The sequence below is a fragment of the Pithys albifrons genome, chromosome 6 (assembly GCF_047495875.1).
Source record: "Pithys albifrons albifrons isolate INPA30051 chromosome 6, PitAlb_v1, whole genome shotgun sequence".
Lineage (NCBI taxonomy): Eukaryota > Metazoa > Chordata > Aves > Passeriformes > Thamnophilidae > Pithys > Pithys albifrons.
The window spans coordinates 17222419-17241458 of NC_092463.1; the positions used below are offsets into that span (position 1 = coordinate 17222419).

Genomic DNA, 19040 nt, shown 5'->3' on the forward strand with positions numbered 1-19040 from the left:
AAACCTGGATGTTTGTTTTACTTCTATTATCCTTAATCACTGATGAAATTTGACTCATAAATTCAGATTAAACTTGATTGCATCTGTGAGGTCTTCTGTTTACTATTAAAGTATTTTTCATAACAAGGAATATATTAGAAATCCTGAAAATATCCCCATTTTGTGTGTCCCCTCCCTGCTTTATTTTTTTTCCTAGTTTAACCATTTTGTTTTCATATTTAAACTTCGGTTTTAATTTGGCTTTTCAGTATTTGTACTAGAGAACCTCAAAATTAACTCTGTGCCCTCCTGGGCCTGTTTTAGAGTTTTCCCCAGGAGGATGGGTCATTCTCTTTTAAGCAACATTTATACTAATACTAATTACTTGATACTGTCAAAAGTGTGAAATGTGTACATTTGTATTACCTGGCTTCTGCTTATTGTTTAGCTTCTGTGTAACTGTTATTCCAACATCTTCACACCTCCTAACTACTTAATTCCTGTACTTTTGGCTGCTGCTTTTTCAGGCATTGCTTTACAATTATCAGGCCAGGAGTCAGCTGCATCTTAGGAGTTCTGGCACTTTTTCAGAGCCTGGAACTCTGATGCATCTCTAGTTTTGAGCCTCCAAGTGGGTCCCATGCCTTGCCAAATACTTTCCACATGTTAATTAATTTTGCTCTTCATGACAGTATAGAAATTGTGTTAACAAATTAATTGGATTTTATGTGAACTGGTGTCATGTGCCCAGTTATGTGCTTACTGTGTGTGTTTCATATAAACACATAAAGCCACTAAGTTTTAGAAATACGTTTAATAGGAGAAATGGCAGAAAACAGATCTTGCACATAATCTTCCTTAGAGAAGTCTTTATTGGTTTGATCTTGGTTTCTTGATGACAAGTTGTATTTTAATATTGTAGATTTTTTCACTCCAGTGATCAAGGACAATGGAGCAGAGTTCATACCTCGGAGCTCTCCATGCTAATTAATTTTGGTTATCAGGCTTCAGTGTTAAGCTGAAATATAGTTGTTCAGTTTTAGAGTTTGATGTGATTTTTTTTTTTACTTTATTATTTCAGCAAACTATGCTCAGTGTATTGGGTAAACTGGTGCTGAATTTCAGAGAATCCAGTAGCACTTCAAGACTGTTCTGATGGCCTGTGGTGTTTTACTGTGTGTTAAGGTAAATTATTATGGTCCTTAGAGACCACCATAGATTAGCTGGAAGTGTGTTCAACAGATGGATTGCATTTTAGCTGGTTATATTTGTAATGTCAAGTGACAGGCCTTTAGCACAGCATGTTTCATGTTCTCTGTTACTGCATAAACCACCCCAGGACAAATCTAACATGAAATAAAATAGAAGTTGAGAGTAATTTGTCTGGATACTGTTATAAACATGTGTAGTCACTTGTACATGATTTGAAGAGAGAAGTTGAGGATAAATCAATAGGCTTTTTATTTGCAGCAAAAGTAGGTAAAATAGTCAGAGGTGCTGCTGGCAATAAAAGCAGGAGAACACAGTGCTCCACAATTGGATTTTCTGCTCTCTGGGTCAAATCAATGTTGCCACTAGGCACAACCATAGAGCTGTATGTTTTATTAACATAAGTGATTCATGGTGTACCTAGTGAAACTAGGGTAGAAAAATCTGCTGCTACGCAGTCATTGAACATCTCATTTCATAGTTCACAAGTAAATATATGCTTTTGGATTTAGTTTGATTAAAAAATAAATTCCTCCTCAACTGACATGGCAGCTTCTCCATTATTTATTCCACTGGGCTAGAAGTAAAACTATTTGTGATGTAAACGTAAATGTTTTTGTGATGTGAACAGTGTGCATTGCGAACAATTTAATCTTAAAGCACATAGTTTTTATCAGGACTTGACTTGCTTGCTGTGCCTTGTGATATGTGGAGTGATTTAGTTCTGTCAAGCCTGAAGGAGTTGATTTAACCAGTTCATAAAGCAGCAAGAGTGCTCACAATAGATCATATTTATAACCACAGAGTCCTATTTTCATTTTCTTCCTCCATTGCTTGTTACTATTTTTTCATCAGCCTACTGATGCCTTGGGTATATATGACAAGCTCTTTGTTCCAGGGATGTCTCACTATGTGTTTGTACAGCTCCAGTGGATGAGGTTTTGCTCCTGGCTGGGACCTCTGCACTATTCCAATACAAATAGCAGACCTTGAGCCATAACAATGAATTGGGTAGATGGTTGTTGTTGTGCTTGGGTCCTTCTAGTTAGGGTTTTTTTTTTAATATATATTACTCTATGACGTGCCATCCAAATTTCATATGTGTATTTTTTTAATTAAACCTAATCTTACACAGTGTACTTCTACACTGAGTATATTTCTACCATTTAGTGTGTTATCTGCACCCTGCACAGGCTGAGCGTGGTTAAGACTAGGTATGATTCCTCCACATCCCCTCCCACTGAGATTCCAGCCTATGATTGTCAGAACTGATTATTTTCAGCAGATGAGGCAACAGTTATTTTAGTGTCTTTTAGGTTTCTACTTGAAGGGTCTTTAGAAATGTGCTTTGTAATTTGCTGGTTTTCAGAAGAAAAAAATAATCCCTTTAAAGACAGCTAATCCTGTAGCTGGTCACATAACGAGTACAATTGTTACAGAGATGAGCGAAGTTCTTAATCAAATTTTGTCATGTATATAATGTGTTGGCAGGGAAACAGTGAGTACTGAGTCACACACAGTGTCATCAGGGGTGCTTACATGGTAAGATGTGCATAGAAAACATATTAAGAAAAGATATTTGTGTTTCACTTCTTGTCATTCCCTTGCAACAACTTGTTTCATCTTGTCTAATCTTTTGTGAGACCCTGTTGTACTGTTCACAGAGTCTTGCTCTAAGTTACTTCCCTGACAGCATTAATAACTCCTCAGATAATTGTAGCAAAACCCCCAACCTTTACAAAGTTTCTATTTATTGGAAGACAACCATATTTTTCTTTTAAAACATAACCTCCTTATATGCTACCACACAGCTTGTTTTCATTATTATATTAATACAGAACAGGAAACTTTTGAAAATACATTTTTAAAAAACAACTTGTCTCAATTTGCTGTTAAAAATATGTTTAAATTTTAAAGCTTGTTCATTAGTGTGAGTGTTTGCTCTTCTGATGCCAGAAGAGCTTGTGTTTTGATTGTCTCTTGGATTTGGAGTCCACCTTGCCTGGCCTTGCAGGTCCAGTCTGTCTTTGTGATGGCATCCAAAGGGACCCTAAGATGTGTAGGGGCAAAGCTACCACCCCATCCTGCTGCTGGGAGGCTTTGGGCTGGTGCAGATGGCCACTGACTCCTGCTGAGACCTTATCTAAGTATTCAGTGTCTCACCAAATGTTTCCCGCTCCAAGGGTGTGTTTGTGAGATCAGATGCATACTGAGGTTACCAGAGGAAGATGTTGGCTGTGCTGCACAGACAGGACTCTGCTGAACTTTTCCTGCTCCTGTGGCCTGAGCTGCAGCTAAACCTGCCTGGGTACTGTTTGCTTTTGCGGGTATAAATAAAGCTGACGATGGTTTTTCCTCATGGGCATTTTAAGTAGGAAAGCACCATTTGGCTTCCAGTCAGCTGGGCAATTAGCATTTTATAGCTAAGCAATATACTTAAATGGAATTGCTTGGCTTGAGCATTGAATTACAATGACTGGTGGAGTGCCTCTGTCCTTACATAATTTATTTAGTACTCTTGTTTAGGATTCAGGCAGAGGTTAATTTAATTCTGCATGAGAAGCTAGTAGTTACTCTACATTAATTCTGTGCTGTATGGTGGTGCAGAGGAAGATTTTTGTGTAAAGCTTGTATTTGCCTGGTCTCAGCCATGGAAAGGACAATGTTACCTACTCCTCTCCAAGCAACATGTACTTTGTAAGAGCTGTTGGCACACTTGAATTGCCATTAAAAAAAAATCCAAGAATAATACCTTAGGACCATTTTATTCCATGCTGTTGCACACATGTATTTTTAAGAAGCAAATGTGCATTGATGTGTAGTATGGACGAAGGGGACTTTGTTCCTACAAAGCTACAAGGGGCCCACTTACACTGCCACAGGTAAATAAAACGTTAATATGTGACCATGGTGCCTTGAGAGGGAGAGCTGCTGCTGCATCTCTGTTGAGGATCTGAGGCAAAGAGCAAACATCCGGTATGTGTGATCTTGGAGGGATAAAAGGGGGAGGTAAAATGTACTCAGCACTCCAGAAATTATTAGAAACTTTCAGATGGAGGGAATGAGTATGTTTGTTCATGCTTTTAATAAGCCAAAGTGCTTAACTTGATGCTTAGAATTTTATCCTGAATCGTGTATGCCTTGATTTTTCCTAAAGCCCTTGACTGATGGAGTCTTTATGGGTGAATTTTGGCTTTATTTTGTCTTAAGCTTCTTTCTTAAAAAAGTGATTGCAAAGAGCTTGCAGACATGAAGCAAGTGCACAGCAAGGGCTTAGACACCAGAAGGCTGCTAATGAGAGCACAGCACTTACTTATTTATGTTTGGCCTTGTGATTTCTAGGTAACATACTGATGGTTTGGAATCCTTGGTGTAGCAGTGGAGCGGCTAGCAGCTTTCAGCAAAACTTACCTCTGGTCTAGGCTGGATCCATCATGCTGTTGGGTCTGCCCATTGCTCCATCCCGCTTTAGGTGCATGTCTCTGTGGGCAAGCACAGCAGAGGGAGCAATCCAGGCTGGAGCACCCACTGTGACCTTCACTTGAAAAGCCCTCCCTGTCAATACAGGGTCATGTAACTGCTGAAACTTTTGTGGGCTTTATCTACTGAGTTTGGGGGTCTGGCTCAAATGGTGTAAGAGTTGGCTGCTGGTCATTGTATTTTGTGGTAGTGGTGTTTATGTGCTACCGTAGCATCTGTTCTTGCAGCCATCACTGCTGTCAAGGGATTTTGCACAAATTTCTTCAAGTTTAAAATATCCTGATCTTTGGCAGAGGAGCATTTCACAAACCTACAGACACTGCACTAAGGCCTGATGGGGATATGTTTTGATTCATTGAATAACGCTTCTGATGCCAATATTATTTTTTCATGAAAATCTCATAAACAAAAAAAAAACAAATAGAAAAGGCAAACTGTAGTCTGAGGTAATTACTGACTTGCAGTAGCTGGCTTCTGAACTGGTTAATGATCTAGCTACAAAGCTGGCAACTCAGGCCCTAATGGTTCTAATAATCTGGGAAATTGTTACCATATGTTGTTGCTGTGACCTTTACTGTTTGAAACAAGCTTTAGTTATTCTGTAAAAATGATTAAACGGTTTCTCACAGAAGGAATTAGATTTTTTTTACCTTGTACAGTTGCTCTCCAGGGTACTCTGGGTTGTTTTGAGCTATTTGAGATGTTTGAAAACCCTGTTTGCTCTGCAGCAGCTCCTGCCTGGATGTGTTGCCCCTGGCCATGCTGGTTGCCTGAAGCAGGAGGACACACACACCCCATCTCTGCCTCTGCTGCTGTGTCTTACAGCTATGTTTGATTTCAAACATAACAGTAGTCTTTTATATAATGTAATAACATAACTTGCTGTCCCTGTGGGGAAATGCTGCTTTTTATCTTCCATTTCTTCTGCTGTCTGGGCTTCAGTGGTGTGTGCAGGTTAACCCAGTGTGGCTGCATCCTGGGACACTGTTGGGTCTCTGGAGCCCTTTGGTCCTCACTGCACGTTCACAGGCTGGAACAGTTCCCTACCTGAAGCTTAAGCTTGACTTTGTGGGGTCTTCAGGGAGGGATGGTAACATGTGAGGGGAGCCAAGAGGCCAGGGTAACCAACGTTTTACTTGTCTCCCTGTGTTATTGCTGCTTCAGAGAAGGAAAAGAAGAAAGTTGATAAGTGATACAAGTTGAATTCCTGATTTGCTCTTAGGAAAAGGGGAGATATTAGTTATACGTCCAAATGTGGGATTTTAAGCAATGGATTTGAGACATTGTCACAACTATTGGGTTAGTCACTGGGTGTCAGCTGAGCTTCACTAACTTTCTGTGGTTTCAGCCCAGAAAAAATCTGAGCTAGATCCATCCATGTATGAGCTTTCCCTTAACACATTTTATCTCACACTTGCAGCTGTGTGGGTGGATGGTTCATTGGTACATTTGTTCACAGAGGATAGTTTATTGAACTGAAGTAACTCTGTTTCTTTGACTCTCTTTCCTTAACTTGAAAAAAAGAGGGCAGTGACATTGACCTTTCTCTATAAAGTGCTGAGATGTGCTGGTGAGCTGCACTGTGTAACAGCCAGGTATTATCATCACAAGCACTTATCTGAAGGTGAAGGCTTTTAGAACAATATAGATGGTTATCTGCTTAAATATTTCAAAAATAAAATGGTTAGAGTATCACCTTGTGAAACAATTGGAGTCTTTCAATCTGAATTAACAAATGACTCCTCCAGGCTTGGGGCCGGTTCAGCTTGTATTATTCAGTGACTGTCAGATTCTTGCCAGAATATACTGAGCTCAAACAGTTTTGAGGGCATTCAGTCATGGTTATGTTGAACTGTATACTCAAATAATTTTGCAGGAGAAGCTCATGGGAGTGTTAACATCCTGAAGGTTAGCTGTAATGTCTTTTGTGTCTGTCAGTTAAATAGCTAGCGATCTGATGATTACACAAAGACAACACAAATTCCTTATGCATTCCTGCCTCAGTGCTGCTCCACATGCTGGGTGACTGCAAGCACAGGTTTTTCTTTCTTTTTTTTTGCCATGGAAATTGCTGGTTAAAGCTCAGTACTTCAGTATATGCAAAGTCTGATTTTCTTTGTTTAATGTCTTAGTGCTGTGCTGTGTTGTCATAGCACATATTGCAATCCAACCATGTGCTGTTACATCCAATGGGTTTTGCACCTGTTTTGGTAACAGATGCAAACAAACTTTGTTTAATGCATCTTAAGTGCCCAAAATATAAAATGCATTTGGCTAATGAGTCAGGGAATGTTTGGTCCATATTAGCCAAATTTCACATTACATAAAGGTCTTCAGAGACTTTTTCCTTAACAGCAACAAAACCCTCTTCAGCTGTGACACTAAAATATTTCTACTTTACCCAGAAGACGAACTACTGAGGAATATGTTATGGTATGGATCACAGGAAAAAAATTAAATGTGTAATGTCCAAAACAAGTTCTTAGAATATCCACTCTGATTGCTTATCAAATGCTGCAGGCTCTCTGGATTATTTCCTCTTTGAATCAGGCTTAATTTTCTTCCTGTGGTATAACTTTGAAAGCAGAGAAATAACAATGGATAGCTTGGAGAGGAAGTGTTTGGGTGAATGGGTGATTGTTTCAGGAAATGTTTCTGTGCTGGGCTGTGGTGCTTTTTCCCCTGGCTGTGAATGCTGTGCAAGTATCAATGCATGTGCCCTTCCAGTGGCCTAGGGGCAGGTTGGGAAGTGGAGACAAGCTGGGAAAAGGCACCTGCCAAACATTTGGTAGAGCTGTATCTGTGAACCGTTGTTTCCTGAATCCCAGCACAAAGTTTCATTCACTTAACCATTTTCCTGCCAGGCTTTTTACGTGCAATAAATACTTGACTGCAAAATGTTTTATTCAGATTATCATGAGTGAGTGCTGGTAACTGCAGGTCAAAGCTAACAACTGTGCTCCTGTGCTCTGTGTGTTTCTCGGGTGTATGGCTGGTTGTGTTACTGTGCAGTCCCCTTTGCAATGTATTTATTTGTCCAACTTTGAGCATTTTGCCTGCACCAGGGCTTGTAGCCTTTCTTCTCCCTCAAGCCATCCTGTCATTTCAGAACTGCTTCAGTCAGCTGCCTTTTACATGTTGAACCTAATGCACCTCCCTTCTGTTACCTCCTCCAAAATAAAATTGCCTTTAAATGAGGTTCATGACCTACTTGAATCTGTTTTACTCCCTATTAAAAACAGTGCAAACAAATCTAGAACTTTATATTTAGTTTCTCTGAGCAGTGCCAGATGCCTGGTCAAGAGCTTTGCTCCCACACCCACTTCCCCAGCCCATCATTAAATTCTCAGACCCCTGAAATAATTTGACCAATTATTTGCTTTACTCAAACTTCACAGAGTGGCTTAGGTACCTTTGATGAACCAGCTGCTTTTATATGCCCTGAAACATGACAGCAGCTGTATGTTACACATCAGATGGATGATACAGGTCATACCTGGGGGTAAAGGCATGAATGATTGCTGTGCCTGGCATGGTCATGCATTTATCCTGATCAGTGCTATGTGACCCTTTAAGTTCAATATTAGCCGTTGTTAAAAGAGGTGATTAGCGTATGTTAGCTGTGCAATCTGATGCTATCTTCAAATAGTGATTTCTCTCTCAAATGGGGCTTCCTCCTGTGACCTCTGACCTGCCAGTATGTTAAAAGCTTTGTAATTGATGGAGCTTTGTATTCTTTGTGGTGTGATTGATTTGGATTCCTTCACACTGAACTTTGTCTGTTGTTCTCTTTTGTTTAGGAGGTCTTACAGCAGCTGATTGTAATGAATTTACCAAATGTTTTAATGATTGGCAAAGATCCTCTTTCTGGTGAGTAGTTCGGTTGGTTCTTTATCCCTCTCCTCTGTAGTGTTAAATATAATCTGTATTTGTTTTGGGTTTTTTCTGAACAGTTCTGTAATTTTATTCTAATTTAAGGTGGAAAACACGTGTACTTTGAGTCCAACCCTTAAGCCAGCACTGCCAAGTCTACCACTAAGCCATGTGCCTAATCACCACATCTACATCTTTTAAATACTTCCAGGGGTAGTTATTCAACCACTTCCCTGGGCAGCCTGTTCCTATGCTTGACCAACCTTTCAGTGAAGAGTTTTCCTAATATCCACAAAGGTATTCCTAAACCTCCCCTGGTGCAAATTGAGGCCATTTACTCTTGACCTTTCTTTCACTTGTTGTTTGGGAGAAGAGAGCAACCCCCATCTTGCTACAACCTCTTTTCCGGTAGTTGTTTGCAGAGAACGATAGAATTCCTCAGAGTTTCCTTTTTTCCAGGCTGAACATCCCAGCTCCCTTGGCCACTGCTCATATGACTTACTCTCCAGATCTTTCATCAGCTCTGTGGACTTCCTCTTCACATGCTGCAGCATCTCAATGTCTTTCTGAGCTGAAGGGCCCAGAACTGGACACCAGGTTTGAGGTGTGGCCTCACCAGTGCCAAGTACAGGGCAACAATCACTGCCATGGTTCTGCTGGCCACACTATTTCTGGTATAGGCCAGGATACCATATGCCTTCTTGGCCACCTGGGCACACTGCTGGCTCCTGATCAGCTGCTGTTGACCGGCAACCCCAGCTCCTTTTCCGATGGGCCATTTTCTAGCTGCTCTGCCTCCGACCTGTAGCACTGCAGGGGATTGCTTTGTCTCAAGGATAGGGCCTTTACTGCTTTGAACATCATACAGTTGGCCTCAGCCCATCAATCCTGCCTGTCCAGATTCCCCCTACAGAGCCTTCTGACCTTCCAGCAGGTTAACATTCCCACTCAGCTTGGTGTCATCCTCAAAGTTACTGAGGGTGTGCTCGAGCCTCTTGTTCAGATCATTGATAAAGATATTAAACAGGGCTGGCCTCAGTACTGAGCTCTGGGGAGCACTGCCTGTGGCCAGCCACCAGCTGGGTTTAATTCCATTCACCACCACTCCTGAGGCTGAGTGTTGCTCTCCAGTGACTCTGGCAACCAGTCTCCTAAACAGGCCATATTACAAACATACTTTTTAACAAACTATACATATTTGTAGGCAAACTAGAAATAATTGAGCACCTCTGAATCTCACACCTTTGTCTCTAGAATGTAACATTGATATATACCTGTACATATAAATATATATGATACATGTGAATTTGCATGTCATTCACATACATGTGTGATAAGTGAGCAAGTTCTTGCCAAAGCCAGAACAGCAGCTGGTTGTTTGGAAGTTGTCTCTTCAGCCCCTGCTGCAACTTGTATGAGTGGCTGAGGTAATTTTGTCTGTTGAGCCTGGAGGAGACTGAGGGGAGACCTCATTGCAGTTACAACTTATTGTGAGAGGAAGAGGAGGGGCAGGCACTGATCTCTTCTCTGTGGTGATCAGTGACAGGACCTGAGGGAATGGCCTGAAGTTGTGTCAGGAGAGGTTTAGGTTGGATATTAAAATAAGATTCTTCACCCAGAGGTGGTTGGGCACTGCAGCAGGCTCCCCAGGGAAGTGATCACAGCACCAAGCCCAACAGAGTTCAAGAAGTGTTTGGATGATACTCTCGGGCACATGGTGTGACTCTTGGGGATGGTCCTGTGCAAGGCTAAGGGTTGGGCTCGATGATCCTTGTGGGTCTCTTCCAACTCAGCATATTCTGTGAAGTGACTCAGGATACTGTGTGCCACAGCACAATCGTGTGTTGTCCCCCAGGTTTTCTGTCCTGTGTGTGTATAATGAGTTTAGTTCTGGCAATATGAATACACCCTGAGTCTTGCAGAATTGCTCTAAGGTGTGAAGGAACTGTTGTGAATGAAACGTGGTAAGAAAATTGAGGATGGAGAGAAAAATACAAGAAACTAGGAGAAAGTAAGGAATAGAATGGATAAAGAGACAAACATTTGACTGGCCACATTATCTAGACAATTCATGTAGTATCACATCAAAAGTAATATGGAAACCAATGAGCTCATGTCTGAAGTCCAGTGCATCTGGTGAGACAAAATGAAAGCTGTTTAGCCTGAAAATGAAGTCGACTTCTTTAAAACATATTTCTGAAATGAAAAGTTTTGTTGAGTGGGTTTTTGTTTTGTTTAGAGTTTTTTGTTTGTTGGTTTGTTTTTTTTCATGTCCATTTCATCTCTGCCTTAGCCCTATGCTAGTGCAAAGGACAATGTATTTATTTTTACCAAAGAAGGTAAACTGAATGAACCCTGTAGTGATGGGGAATGACATGCTAATCAGCATCTCCAGAACAAACAAATGGCAGAAACCTTGGCAGAAGATTTTATTTTGCTGCTCTTAGCAGCAGTAGAGTGTGAATGTACAAAAAAGGATTTGTCAGAAAAGAATATTAGCAGATGTTGAATCACTGAAACTCAGTCTTGGCACTGCTGCATTAAAATCGAGCTGAGAGGAAGGAACCCACTTCAGCAAGCAGATTTAAGTCTGCAAGTCTTAATTCTTCTGTACAGACTGCTGTTATGGGCAAAGAACATCGAAATAGAAGAGCTTTTGCTTTTCTTGGTTATATGGGCAATGGGCTGCTGGCCTCAAGAATGCTACTGAATAGAAATATCTGGGCCAACAAGGCAGTATCTCTGCTGGCTAAGTGTCAATGGAAAAGGCTGGCTGGGTGTCACAGCCATTCCTGAGCGACAGCTGGCAAGAGACTTACAATGTGGTAGCTACAGTTTGGTTCCTGGGAAAGCTGCACTCTTGAAAGCTGTCCTGTATTTAGCTACAATTTCCAGCCGTTGTCCTGCTGGTTTTTGTTGGCACTTCAGATCTTTCTTTCTTTGAAGACAGTACCTGTGTCTTTTGTAGTAAAGATACTAGTCAGGCATATGTTCCAGTCTTCTAACTCCTTTAATTACAACCAGAAAATTTGCTTCTGTTTCTGACATATTTTACAATGTAGTGGTTTGGGCTTTTTTGTTTATTTTTTTTAATGTCTTTTAAAATTAGTTTTCTCCATTGCTGACTTCTCATTAGCATTATTCAGAACACAGGAAGAAAGGGTAAAGAATGCACAAAGGTAAATTCTGGGTGTCAAAAATTGATGCGATATGTGTGTTTAAAAATTACTAATTTCTCATTTGTCCATATTATGTAATGATTTTTGAGAACCAATCCCAGCTTATGCACTACAGAGGAAGGTGGTGAACAACAAACAAAGACACAAATGTATTTTTTTCAAAGAATATACTCAAAGAGGAGAGTGTCTGACAGATAGAATTTCAAGAGGAGCTCATTATAATCTTACCCTTAGGTAGATCAATCACTGGTAAGATGTCCTGAAGTGGAGAACTAGAACATCCTTCAGGAAGAAAAACCTGGGTGAGGGCTGATAGGAAGATCAGAAAGAGGGAACAGGGAGGAAAAGGTGAGGAGAATTTAGTCAAACCAATACAAAAAGCTGAATGAAGGAACAGGCTGTGATAAGCAGTGTGAGTGAATGATGACCAGGTGATGATGTCTTTGTTACTGTCTTGCAGAGAGGAGTCAGAGGAAGGCAGGAGCACTTGGAAGGGGAAAACCAAGCAAAATAAGGGTATTCTTCTCTGTCAGTGAGAGAGCTGAAGAAGGGCTGCAGATTGAGGGGAGATTTGGGAACAAAGTAGTTATCAACATGGGAAGCTGTGCTTCTGGTATGAATACAGAGAAGCCTCAGAGAAAGCTGACAGAAGTGAGGAGGCTGGGAATGACAGCTGTATGGGGAGAAGAGATGGAGACAATTACTTGAGGGAGTGCTTAAAAGCAGCAAGAATGATAGAGAGGAAGCCTATCATTCAGAAAGACAGAGACTGAGAGGGAAGGGAGAGAGTCCTGGTGAGGACATCTGCATAGATAGTGCTGGCAGTGGGGAGCAGTAGCAGCTGGAGACTGAGGTGCAGGTGCTCTTTAGGGCTAGGCTGGAGAGGCAGTGGTGAAATTACAGTTTTACCTTTCACATCCTGTACATAAGTTACCTGAATTAAAGGTCTCTCTTGATCAGAGGAAGAAGAATCAATCCTACAATTGCATTCCTGGAACAAACCCAGTGTTGCTTTGTATTGTTTGAGCTGGGAAGGCTCCTAATGACTATATTGACTGCACGGGTTCAAGACCAGGGATCTGTTTAGATCATTCAATCTGATTCAGTGTGTACAATTTCAGTGATTTATTCCTTGTAACAAGCCCACATGATGTTTTGCTATGCATGTTTTTCAGAACTGTCTGTTCACCAGTGCTATCTACAAATTCTACTTTTTCCTTCTAAAAAACAGCCAAAAGTGGTGTTGAGTGCATTAAATTCTAAATTGAACAGCTCTTGGGCTGTGGATGCTGTTCTTGCTATTTAGCTTCCATTTGGCACTCATCAATTGGGACTTGAGGGCTTCTGCACCTCTGCTTTGAACATGAGATTATTGGAAAAACAGAGCTGCCACCTCTGAAAAAGCAATAGCAGTTGGGCTTTTGCATAGGAAAAGGCACATCTGCTGTGTTTAGAAGCTTTACTTGATTTTGTGAACTCCAAATAGTTTTGTTTTAGACTATGACTATTTTGCCTACTTCAGTTCATTTTGCCATGAGCATAGAAATAGCAAAAGCAGTTGTAAGAAAATGAAGGTTTGACTGTTTTCTAGAATATAGGGAGCTGAAAATAGATTTGAACATTTAATTAAAGGATTTAGAAAATTTTCCCAGGAACCTGACTTGCAGAACAACACAGCTGATGTTATAGGATTCATTTTATTTGCTGCAATGTAGGGCAGACAGCTACTACTGTTAAATTTCCTCTTTGTTTTTCCTTTTTTGGTTGAACAGCTATTTCAGTTCTTTATTGCACCACAAATTCCCCTGTGCTCAATAAGGGAATCATCAGCCTATTTATTATCTGTGACATTGCTGTAATCACCTTTTCATATTACCTCTGGTTTTAGCATGACTTATAAATAGCCACCCCTGCCACACAGGGAATATCAGTATATAGCACTGGTCATGAAGCTCTATTTAGGTGCATTATTTAATTTCTTAGTTTCTAGACATTCTGAGTTTAATGCTGCTAGTGAGTTTCTCTGGAAACTGTTGGCAATTAGTCTTTTCAAACTGTCATAATTAATGGGGGAGGATTTGGGTTTTTTGTTTGTGGTGGGGCTTTTTTGTTTTGTTTTTTTTTAGATGAAGAACAGAAATGATTTTACTTGCCTGAAGTAGGCTCATTTCTTTCTCTTCAAAAAAACTTTGCTAGTTAGATATGCTTTTCAAATTACATATTAACTTTGAGAATGAAAGAGCCCAAATTTCCTGCCAGCCAGTGTCTATAGAAACTGGGTTTTATTAAAAGTGTAAAAGATGCCTACTCTCAGTGAGATATTTTCATGTCGCGTTTCCTTCCTCATTTTGTTTCACAGTCCTCTAGAGACAGAAAGGTTCATAAAATAAAAAGTTAATAACAAAACGCTGCCTCAATAGTGTAAATTGAGCATTCAAGGTTTTCTCACTCAGGGTGTTGCTACAGTTGGGAAAACTGGCACCTGTTGTTTCATCCCTTCCCACCTTCTCTGCACACCCACCCCCCAGTTGCTGTGGGTAGCACTACACATGCTGGTGCTCCCTCTCCTGTGCCAGAGTAACATCAGAGTTGAAATGTGGAGAAGAGGCAGCAGAAGCTCAAGATTGCACATGCTTGGACCCTCTTGTTCCCATTTCCTCTGATGTCTTTCCATCCCCCTCTCATTTTTTTTCATTGTCTGTGTTGTCTCTGTACCTTGATCTTCCTTTTTTTTGTTGTTGTGTCTCCTAATCCGTCTGCCCGCCTTGTCCCTGAGTCCTGCCATCTGTTTCCCACCCTCCACCCCCCCGTGAGAGTGGAGGGGTCTCCTGGCTCTGGCACAGGGAGTCTCCCCAGATGCACAGGTGGTGCCCAGGCTTTCCCTGGCTTTATTTTCCAGAAAACCTGCTGGCCCTCTCTCACGACTGGGAGCAGATGGGCTTTCTGCAAATCCCCCAAGGTGGCCGGCTCCATTGCAGGCACAAACACAAGGCCTGAGAGCAACTGCCCTGGAATTTAAAAAAAAAAAACCCAAAAAAACCCAAAAAAACCCCCACCTTGTTTTTTAAATCATACCTTTTTGTTTAAGTGGTAGTTTGAACCCTCTTTATTCCACTTGGAGGTACCTCTGCCAGGAACCACCCCAGATCTAAATGTTTGTATCCAAGGTCGTAGGAGGATGCTGTCTTGGTAAGGTCAGTTTATAAGCCTGAGTGGACCCAGCAGACTTTCTTCCCAGCTGTCTGGGAAGGACTTGGGACATCCTGATGAGCCTGCACAGAGGAGCAGGCATGTTCCTGATTATGCAGTTGCACAAGAAACTTTACCATCTTAATATTAGCACAAGTCAAGCTTTTTGAAAAAACAGGACAGAATATTCACTGTTTGGGAGGCTTGCAGGATAGATGCACTGTCCTGAGTGTAGAATTTAGCTGCTGCACAGTGTAATAATCCTAGAAGTGCTTTTGATTCACTTAGTCACCTTGGGCACTCCACTTAAGTGTGTGGTATCTCAGCTCTCCTGTGGTGAGATAAAAGGGAAGAGGGGTAATTAATCCCTTCCTGGCTTGTTCTGAGGTTTAATTGAAAGCTCTCTCTAAAGCACTTTAGATTGGTAGAGAGGGTTTTTTCATACTCATACCCTATTTCTTCTAAAAATCCCCTGTAAATAGTGTTATTCTACAAGGCTTTAAAATGTTCCTCATACATAGTTTGAGTATGAGTGATCTGGAAGTGCCTTAATGTCAACAAATGGTCTCCTCTCCATGGGAAGCAACTTCTGAATGAAAGCCTAAGGAACTGAAGTCTTTAGAAAGTCATAATGAGCTTCTGAAACACTTGTGTGGCTGCTAGATCTGCTAAGTGGACCTCTCAACCTTAGAAGTGTTTCTAATGGGTAGTACAATCTTTTTTTCAATACATGATGCAGCATGTCTGCAGGCATAAAATAATTTATTAAAAAATACTGGAAAAATACTGACAGCTGAATTTTCAGTGCAAGCTGCCAGTGGTGAGAGCAGAGTGCCAAATGTTACATTTAAAACAGTAATAAACTAATAATCTCATGATTACCTTGAGTCTTGATTTCTGACTCCTTTCTATAAAGTCTAGCTTGTCTTTCCCTGCCATGGCTTGCCATATCTGCCTCAGCTTCTCTTCCTCATGGGAGGGTTGGAGCGGGGGTAAGGTCTCAAAGTGCTATTTCCAGGCAAGGTCAGTCCCTGTTGGGAGACCAGGGTTGACCTTGGTAAGTTACTTTGCAGTAATAGCTGAAGGTGTGTGACCTCACAGCGTCGTGCAGCATCACCGATGCCCATCTGTTATCTCAGGGAGAGAATAGCAAAGCTTTTGGTACAGGGAAGTAGAGTGGTTTGAGTGGCTTAAGTAGCTCACATGCCTTTGGGACAGTATAGATACTGTCACTGTTGGGAAGTAACCTTGATGTTTTCTAAAATGGTGATTTCAAGCCACTGTGCTCACTCTGAGGGTTGAGATGCCATGGTGCATGAAGGGGAATTTATAGTCAGCAGATGAAGGTGGCCAGAGCACACAAGGGTTGGATTACTTGTCTCATGATCCAGAGCAGCAGCCTGGTGACTGCTACTTAGGTCTCTCATGAAGTCGTTCTGCCCTGAGTAAATTTGGGAGACATACTGTAGTCACTAGTTCTCCATAACTTAATAACTTGCTCTTGTGTCCCCCAGGCATGCTCTGCTTGTAATACCTGGTCTGGATCTGCTTTGAAGCTGAAGCAGAATGAAACCTAATGCTGGAACTCTAATGAGAACTCAGTTTCTTGAAAAAATATCTTCTGACCAAACTAATTGTCTCCTAGTAGTGCCCTCAAAGGAACTGTTCATAAAGTAACAGATTTTTTTGTTTTGCTGTTGCTGAAGGGGCTTTGTGTTGCTATCTGTGCTTCAGATTGGGTTACTGAGACTCATAAAGAACAATCAGACTTTCAAAGACTGAAATGTAATTTGTATGTTAAATTGTAACTCTTCAGGAAAGAGCAAGGCTTGTATCTGCTAGATACGGGGAGAAAAGGAAGAATGATTGTGCATCTTTCAAAACCAGTTTTTAAATATTCTGCAGGGAAATAAGCTATGTTGTGTTTACAGGGTGAAGTCTGAACTAGAATGTTTTAAATATGACTGTTTCTGCTGAAGAGAAGAATTCCTGCTTGCAAAATCTTAGTGGTTACTAATGTGGGACTTGGATATTGAGAATTTTAGTGTTCAGTCTACTGATAATTTTTGTAGGGTGTTCTTGAAACATTTTGAAAATGAACATTCCTAAAAGTTGTTGAAAAATTAAGCCAGGTGTGTTTAAAGACTGATTCAGGGCATTTGTGTGCTCTGAAATCAGAAAATGAGAAAAGAAGTTGCTCCCTTAGCTGCCTGCACGTGGCCTTGCTGGCTGCAGGGCTCTGGCAATGGCAGGAACCCCGTGGTAATGTAGGTCAGTGTGTCTTTGTGCAGCCCTGGGGCTGCAGCAGCTTAACTGAGGAGTCAGATTAACTCCATTCCCTGGCCTTGGGTCCTGCCCATGTCTCTGAGTTCCTGCCAGTGCAGCCTTACAAGGGCATGGTTGGTGGAGGAGGACAGTTTCACTCTGAAATTAGTGTCTATTTAGCGATAGGAGCAACTGAACACCCAAGTAAAGCAGGCAATATAAAATGACAGTGCCAATGCCACAGTTCCACTCTGTGTCAGGAAGTATGCAGATGTATAGGGACAAGAGAAAACTATATATGGTCCATTTTGTCTTTCCTCATCTTTCCCCAATGTGGATGAGGACAGGCTTTTCCTGAGCCTAACTCCATAGTGGTACTTTATTTCCTCATTGATGCTCCTTGCCTCCCATCTCCGTTTGTTTGACTTTGATTTGTGTAACTTTACCACCACACAATCCATGTCCATTGTGTTGAAACAAGCTCTGGAGTTGGCGCAAAGCTGCACCAGTTCTCCTTGTGAGCCTCTTTCTTTACCTTAGGAATCGCGGGCAGGGCTGCTTGGTCGCAGCAGGATTCCCTGCAGTGGGAAGCGGGATGTGTCTCCCCCTGGGGCTCCCAGCTCCGTAGCATCCCTCCTGCATCGCTCATTCTCTATCCCTCTTAGCACACCGGTTTAGGTTTCAAAGTGTGAGCAGACTTTGATGCAGAACACAGGCAGAATTTATATGCTGAAACATCTCTCAGAAGAGAATTTATGTGCACAGAATGGTATTCAACTTTGGGGAGTCTGAGTGACAACTGTTTACAGAAAGAGAATTTAGGGTCAATTCTTTCTGTGAGAGTAACTCTCCTTTGCTTCTGCCCAGGGTGTTTTTATCTATTTTGCTGGGGTTTTATGGAGGAAGGGAAGAGGTGTTGGTGGTTTGGTGGGGTCTTTGCACCCCTGTTAATCACAATAGAAGAGATAAGCATTGGTCATATGCACTGAACTATTTTAAAGAATTTTTTTTTGTGTCGTATTGATCAGAAAAGCCTTAGAAAATAATAGGTGAGGATAGCACATAAAGGAAAGAAGTCTTGCTGGATTTGAAATTTTAAACTAATCCGTAAGAGCTGTATTAGTACATGAGAAGTATGGTAACTCAATAATTGGTGTGTATATATTGTTCAGGCATTTGTTCAAAGGTCTTGTTTCTCTTTTCAGGCACATACTTTGGAGAGAATCACATGCAAGTACTTTACCTGTCATACATATGTACTGATTACCTTTTTTCCTCTTTAGGTAAAAGTATGGATGAAATTAAGAAGTTGCTGTTGTTGGTTCTGGGCTGTGCTGTGCAGGTGAATATTTATGAAAAATAAGCTTTTTTGAATCTCTTTTTTTCTGGACTCAGAAAATCTACACAAAGATCAGTGCTGTATGAGCAAATTTCAAGTTCAAGACTGCCTGTGAACTAAATTGTGAGAAACAATAGGTGAAGGAAAGAAATGCAGGGGAGAGGAAGCACACAGTGATAGCAGTAGCCTCAGTTTGTTGCCAGAGCTTAATCAGCCACAGGATGTGTCCTTCTCTAACCAAGCAGTGCACTTCAGTAACACCATGGGAGGAGATAAGCTTTGAACAGTGTTCTCGGTATCAAGATTATTGTTAGTTTATTTTTACTGTGTTAAAATACAAAGTGGAACAGTACATGTTGATGCCAAATGAAGAGGTACTCTAACAAGTCTAAAGATTTGTTTAATGAATCCTGATTTTGTTTGCATAATGTTTTGATTTAGTATTCTTTGTAGAAAATACAAAATAATAATACTTCGTGTATTAATGTGGGGATCTTTATGTGACATTTGTTAAAATAAGAGGCAGT

General features: G+C 41.1%; 1 protein-coding gene across 4 annotated transcripts in view; it reads left to right on the forward strand.

Annotated features, from left to right (window-relative positions):
* The window catches only part of CCDC88C (coiled-coil domain containing 88C), a 98522-nt gene that overhangs the window by 30871 nt on the left and 48611 nt on the right, over nt 1–19040 (forward strand). For all 4 annotated transcript variants that reach the window (XM_071557666.1, XM_071557669.1, XM_071557667.1 and 1 more), the window contains exons 4-5: nt 8469–8538; nt 18458–18516. In XM_071557666.1, the coding sequence (XP_071413767.1) occupies nt 8469–8538; nt 18458–18516 (129 nt within the window). The remainder of the gene's footprint in view (nt 1–8468; nt 8539–18457; nt 18517–19040) is intronic.